Source organism: Pyrus communis, chromosome 14, assembly GCF_041283825.1.
Source record: "Pyrus communis isolate YQ-2024b chromosome 14, ASM4128382v1, whole genome shotgun sequence".
Taxonomy (NCBI): domain Eukaryota; kingdom Viridiplantae; phylum Streptophyta; class Magnoliopsida; order Rosales; family Rosaceae; genus Pyrus; species Pyrus communis.
Genome location: NC_142578.1, coordinates 12,298,675 through 12,305,417, shown reverse-complemented (window position 1 = coordinate 12,305,417; position 6,743 = coordinate 12,298,675). Strand labels below are relative to the sequence as shown.

Here is a 6,743-nt window from a genome sequence, read left to right as displayed (position 1 = left end):
AAACATTTAAGGATTACTCCCCTGGGCGATGTGGGATGTCACACATAGTGTTAATATTGGTACATTATTTTTATTTTGGTACGTTTTATTTTGTACACATTGTGTATTGGTACATTTATATTATTCTCAATCCTATTTTCTCTTAATGTACTAAAAAAATAAAACTTATTTCGGTACGTTTGATTTTGTGGGATTTAAAAATATTTTAAACTATTTTGGAAAGAAAATATCTTAAATTATAGATAATTATTGCTAAATTGTAGCATTGTTGTGAAAATAATTTTGAATCTAACTAACATTTTTTTTCTTTTAACAATTATCTCTAAATGAGAAGAGTGTAATAAAAAAGTTAGATTATAGGAAATTTATTACAATATAATGTGCATATAGCACCAAAATTATGACAAAAAAAAAAAGATTAATCAAATCACTAAAAAGCACGGATGTTTAATCTAGAAAATTCAAAACTGAGGTGCCTATATGGAAGGATCCCTAAAATTAATTAAGGAAAAAAAAACATTTACCAAAGTAATTTTATATTGCATTAAATTATTAAATTATCTCACATAAGTTTCTCCTTCGATTTTATTACAACATAAATTATAAATATATATTTTCTTCCCAAATTTTCTTTTGAAAAAGTTAGAATACATGTGTCTTTCTCTTTCCAAAAGACTGTTACAAAGAGAGAAGAGAAAGCTCCCCTAGATCTGCTTAATTTTGTTCTCTTCTGTTACATGTTTCTCCAATCCATTTCCCAACATCTACAGTCCAAGCTTCTCTGAAATCCATACCACTGAGTCGAACTCACACTGATCCAACCGAGTCAACTCAACTGTCCACACTGTTTCCATACTCTGTTTCTTCAGCCAATGAGCTATAACTTCAAAAGCAGAGAGCTTGGTTATCATCTGGGATTGGCCACTTCAGAAATGGTGATTTTCCAGCGGATTGCGCCGGAACTCCGGTGAGGTTTGTGTTGGGTTTTTGGTTTAGTGTAAAATGTTCAAGTCGGCGCGATGGAGAACCAACAAGAACACGATCAAGGAAGTCTTCAAATTGCAGTTCCATGCAACTCAGGTTGGTCTAAACTCATTCTCGATTGAAATTCAAGCTTTGTGATTATTTATGTCAATTGGGTTTTGTTTCGTGGCTGAGAAAATGCAGGAAAATGGAACACGGAAAATATTTTATATTACCTGATCATCATTTTTGGCTCATTGAGTGTCTGAAAACAGAAAAAGTTAGAAAATTTATGTGCATTTGAGAATTGTACTGAAAGAACCAACAAGTTATATGCAATTTGAAGAGTGTGAATGTGTGAATGTGATTGAGGTTTTCGGAGAATTATGTGTAAGATAGTGTTTGGTTTTGTGATTTCAGGTGACACAGTTGGGTAGGGACGCATTGCTGGTTTCTGTGATTCCCGTGGATGTGGGGAAGCCAACTGTGAAATCAGAGAAAGCTACAGTTCGAGACGGGAGCTGTCGATGGGAAAATCCGATCTATGAAACAATTAAATTCGTCCGTGAGCCAATAACTGGGAAGATCAAAAAGAGTGTCTACAACTTTGTTGTCTCAAGTGTATGAATTGTTTTGTTAGATTTTGTGTAGTGAACATTTTGTTCTGTTTATGAGTATCTTATTTTGGTCTTCTTGTGTTGCATAGGGATCAGCGAAGGGTAGTGTTCTTGGGGAAGTTTCTGTCGATTTTACTGACTATGCCGAGGCTACTAAATCTTCCTGCGTCACTCTTCCCCTTAAGAATTCAAATTCTAATGCAATTATGCATGTTAGTCTCTCCCACTTTGTCAAATTATGATATGTTAGAGATCTTCTACCGAAAGGGGTTTACAAAAATAAAGACAACAATTTGATTGTTGTGACTCATCGAACTCTTGTTTTTGTTGTTGAATAGGTTACCATTCAAAGGTTGCAAGCAAATGTTGATCTGAGGTATATACAAATGTTGTTATTTTCTGTATTTGTTGGAGTTCTCTTTTTTATGTTTCTGATTTTTTATTCTGTTTTGTTGGAGAAATTTTGAAGAGAGGTAGAATACGGTGAAGAGGCAAATGTTAACTCCGAAGATAGAAGCTTCAAGAACCTCTTAAGCAATAAGGACACTGATGAAAGCGTTTCAATTGTGAGTTTCTCACTTAAAGCTTCAAATTTCATACGTTTTTGTATTGAAAAGCTTTCATTTTGTTGCTGTTGTGTTTCAAAATGTTTACTTCTTTCTGTTGAGATGGTTGCAGGTTGGGCTGATAGGTGGTAGTAAAATTCATTTTTCTTCAATGCAAAGATATTCTTCCAATTGTTTTGAAAATTTTCGTGTTAATTCACAGGATGAGGGAATTAATAGAACCACCCAAATTGCTGAGCTCAACCGCAGAGCATCTATCGGATCGGACATTACATTGTCAAGTTCTGACAGTGGCTCTGGACTTGGTACTCCACGAGAACTTGGATCAAGAGATCCTTCCAACTTTCCGTCGTCTCTGAGTCACACCTCAGTACAACATAAACCTGATATTTATGCCCGAACAAATATCTATGACGAGCATCAGCGGTTACAATGGGCATGGTCTGCAGACTCAGAACATGGAGCAAGTACTGATGGTTCAACAAAGAGTTCTCATGAAACCCTTCCAAGGGAACGGTCTCAACAGTCTTCAGATGACGACATTGAAAAGCTAAAGGCGGAGCTTGTTGTTCTAGCTAGACAGGCCGATATGTCAGAGCTAGAATTACAAACATTAAGGAAGCAGATAGTAAAAGAGACCAAAAGGGGGCAGGATCTTTCGAGAGAAGTCATTAGCTTGAAAGATGAACGAGATTCTTTCAAGGCAGAATGTGAGAAACTAAAGTCCTTTTGGAAACGTGTGGATGATGCAAAAGTTAAAAACAGGTTCCAGTTAGAAGGTGGTGATCTACGGACTCTTGTTGATGAAATCAGACAAGAACTGAGTTGTGAGAAGGACATGACTTTCAATCTCCGCTTACAGCTCCAGAAAACGCAAGAATCAAATTCTGATTTAATCCTTGCTGTACGGGATCTGGAGGAAATTTTGGAGCAGAAGAATAGTGAAATAGCAAATCCTTCCAACAGACCAGAATCCTGCGGTTATGCTGCAGGGTTGAAGGAAACCATCTCGAAAGGTGGGACAAGTGAGGATGAGGAGCAGATGGAGCTGGAGGATCTTGTTAAGGACCACAGCAATGCGACGGAAACACACCTGCTCGAGAGACAGATTGCCGAACTTTATGGTGAAATAGAAATCTATAGGCGAGACAAAGATGAGCTCGAGATGCAAATGGAGCAGCTTGCACTTGACTATGAGATATTGAAACAGGAAAACCATGATATCTCATATAAACTAGAGCAAAGCCAACTGCAAGAACAACTTAAGATGCAGTACGAATGCTTGTCTCCCTCTGCTATCATAAATGAACTTGAATACCAAGTTGAGGATTTGGAAACGGAATTGAAGAAGCAGTCTGAAGATTTTTCAAATTCATTGGCTACCATAAAGGAACTTGAATCCCATATCAAAAGCTTGGAGGAAGAACTAAAGAAGCAGGCACAAGTATATGAGGCTGATTTAGAGGCTGTAACATGTGCCAAAGTTGCGGGTTTGGAAACAGAACTAAAGAAGCAGTCTGAAGATTTTTCAAATTCGTTGGCTACCATAAAGGAACTTGAATTCCATCTCAAAAGCTTGGAGGAAGAACTGGAGAAACAGGTGCAAGTATTTGAAGCTGATTTAGAGGCCGTAACATGTGCCAAAGTTGAGCAGGAGCAAAGAGCCATCCGAGCAGAGGACACACTGCGAAAAACTAGATCAAAAAATGCTAATACAGCTGAGAGGCTTCAGGAAGAATTCCAAAGACTCTCTGTTCAAATGGCCTCGACATTTGATGCAAATGAAAAGGTAGCTCTGAAAGCAATGACAGAAGCCAGTGAACTGTGTGGGCAGAAGAGTCACCTAGAAGAACTAGTCCAAAAAATGAAGGACGAGCTCCAGGGAGTTAGAAATGATTATGAGGCAAGATTGCAGAAGCTCTCGAACCACTTAGACGAGAAAACCAAAGAGATGGAAGAGATTTTACTGGAAATGGACAACAATTACAAGCAGCTCGACCATCAGCAGAAACAAGAGGAAGAAGTTAAGGGAAATCTCTCCCAGATGATCTTACAACTCAAATCTCAGATTCAAAGGCTTACAGCAGAGAATAACAGCCTTTCTGAGCAAGTGGAGGAAAGCAAAAATTTGAGAGCTGATTTGGAACAAGTGAAGAAATCAATCGAGGAAGCTGAGATGTGGGCACAAAGAGGAAATGCAGAAAGAAATGAGCTGGTAAGTAAAATTTCTACTCTTAAGAAGGAAGCAGAGAAGTCATTGGAGGATTTGAATACAATGCGGCATCTCAAAGATGAAAAGGACGTGACAGTTGGACTCCTAAAATCCGAGATAGAGGAGCTTAAAGCTCGGTGTAAAGACTTTAAACATGCTATATACGAGGATGAAGTTGAGAAAGAGAAACTTAAAAAGCAGGTATTCCAGCTTAAGGCTGACCTGAAAAAGAAGGAAGATGCGCTCACTACCGCTGAAAAGAAACTCAAGGAAAGCAACGGGTGCGCAATAGTTTCTGATGGAATTAAAACTACTCAGAGAAGCATCAAGTCTTTGCAAATTGCTCGTGGTTCGAAAGAAGTTGCATGTATGAAAGAGAGAATAAAATTGCTCAAGGTAAAATTTCAAATTCCTAGCAGTATATTGAAACAATTTTGGCAGAGAATAACGTCTCAACTCCTTTATTTTTAACTTTTACAGGGACAAATAAAATCGAAAGAAGCTGCTTTGGGAACCTCAACTGCTTCATTTTTGGAGAAGGAAAAGGATTTCCAGAACATAATCGAAGAGTTAGAGAGCATGGTGGAAGAAATAAATCAGAATAGTGCATCTCAAAAGGTAAGAAAACCTTCCATATTATGTAATGCATCTAATACAATGCTTATAGTCAATTATGATGGTTACAAGAAAATTGGAGTCCCAAAATGTCAGTTTGGATAGTCTCTAACCGAGCATCTTGCCTTTGTCTTTGTCTATAAATGCTATCATATTATATGTGTAATGATTGGTGCAATCATCTTGTCATACAGGTAACTGAAGATGCCGGTAGTGATAAAATTGCATCAGAACAAGAACCGAGACATTTCACTGCTGATAACAGATACAGCAACTTATTGACTGAATTAGCATCATTGAAAGAGAGGAATATATCAATGGAAAGTGAACTAAAAGAGATGCAAGAGAGATATTCAGAAATAAGTCTCAAATTTGCAGAGGTCGAAGGTGAAAGACAACAGCTCGTAATGACAGTACGCATCCTCAAAAATTCCAAGAGGAGCTAATAACTGTTTTTCGATATACTGGAACCATATTACCTTGTACAGTTGAAACAGCTGGGTATGCTTACATCGAAAGTCCAGACCTGAGTTCATTGTGTCTGCCCATTTGCCTTCATCTCAATTTTACCTAGCTTTCATGTCCTTGCCCCTATTTTTTGTAATTCTTTTAAAGCTTGTCAATGTTTCCATGTCCAATATATATGACAATTTATATAATTAATATATATATATTTTTTATTGTTTTTGACCTTTTCATATTAGCATCTCTTGTCAATGTTAGCAGAACTAGAGTATTTTACAATCTCACATATAGAGGGTTTTCACTTCTGACAAGAGTTCAACAGTTTTTGGACCAAATTTGTTTTGCTTCAATCAAAATTGTATGCTGCATTCCTTTGGCGGGTGGACTTATGGTCGGCGTTTAGCATTTCTTCCTTTTTCAGTTGTATTTTTTCTTTGTTGAGTTCCTTAGACAGAAAAACAGACATCAAAATTATGACTCATGACAAGTAATGCTCTGTAACATCATTGATTAAGTACCTGATTTTTTCGAAATTAAGTACGAAGTACTGGAAATTTGGGATGACTAGTGGTGGCTGGCATTATTGTTCTTTGCTAGGCACCTAAGAGGAGGGTTAATTTATAAAAAGCTGATTACATGGTAGAATCTCTCTTCTGTTGAGAAGTAAATTGCTTACTAATTTCTTGTTAGTAAATGATTTACTTAATTCTCTTTTGTCATTTTATCTAACAGATTTTGGTTGTAACAAACAAACTTGTGCTCATATGCCAACTGTAAGGTCTTAGACCAGTCTTTCATTTTCAATTGCTCATATGCTTTGTAATTGCCTTGTATCATAATCACAATGACTAATGTAATTGAATGGTCATGATGACTAATGTAAGAGAATGAATGGTGCTATGAATGAAGTGTGCACATTATGCAACAGTTAGAATGTTGCGGTTGTGATTATTTCTTTGTCAGCTCTCTCTCTTTTAGCTTTCTTCTTTGTTTTGACCCTAAAATCCAAAACCATTGCTAAAATGGTTTGAGCTATTCAAATTTTAACATGGTATCGAGAGCTTAGGTTCTATCTAGAATCGGGGCGTCAAATCTGTGATCGTTGTGCTTGAAATCCAACTTGAAACTTTCAACTCAATTCTTCAAATTCAATTCTCAAATGGCTAGATCAAGTGTGGTGATTATGAATTTTGGGAGATTCATATGAGAACCATCTTTAAATCTCATGGGATCTGGGATTTAGTGGAGAAAGCACTTGAAATTTCAAAATTGAAGGGCAAGAAGGTGGAAGCCAAAGGCTCTACT

At 36.9% G+C, this 6,743-nt stretch overlaps 1 protein-coding gene across 1 annotated transcript; it reads left to right on the top strand.

Annotated features, from left to right (window-relative positions):
- Positions 1-635: 635 nt before the first annotated feature.
- On the top strand, positions 636-5,660 carry LOC137713170 (uncharacterized). Its single transcript, XM_068452436.2, has 8 exons — positions 636-1,080; positions 1,384-1,584; positions 1,670-1,792; positions 1,919-1,956; positions 2,050-2,146; positions 2,349-4,754; positions 4,839-4,976; positions 5,168-5,660. Exons 1-8 carry the CDS (start codon positions 1,003-1,005, stop codon positions 5,417-5,419), a joined length of 3,333 nt encoding a protein of 1,110 aa, XP_068308537.2. The 5' UTR covers positions 636-1,002; the 3' UTR covers positions 5,420-5,660.
- Positions 5,661-6,743: the final 1,083 nt, after the last annotated feature.

What these genes read in the sequence shown, in the direction of transcription:
- LOC137713170 (XM_068452436.2), top strand. Translation starts at nt 1,003, where the DNA reads ATGTTCAAGTCGGCGCGATGGAGAACCAACAAGAACACGATCAAGGAA. An exon ending in TGCAGTTCCATGCAACTCAG is followed by an intron (nt 1,081 to 1,383) that starts GTTGGTCTAAAC and finishes TTGTGATTTCAG; the next exon opens with GTGACACAGTTGGGTAGGGA. An exon ending in CAAGCAAATGTTGATCTGAG is followed by an intron (nt 1,957 to 2,049) that starts GTATATACAAAT and finishes GAAATTTTGAAG; the next exon opens with AGAGGTAGAATACGGTGAAG.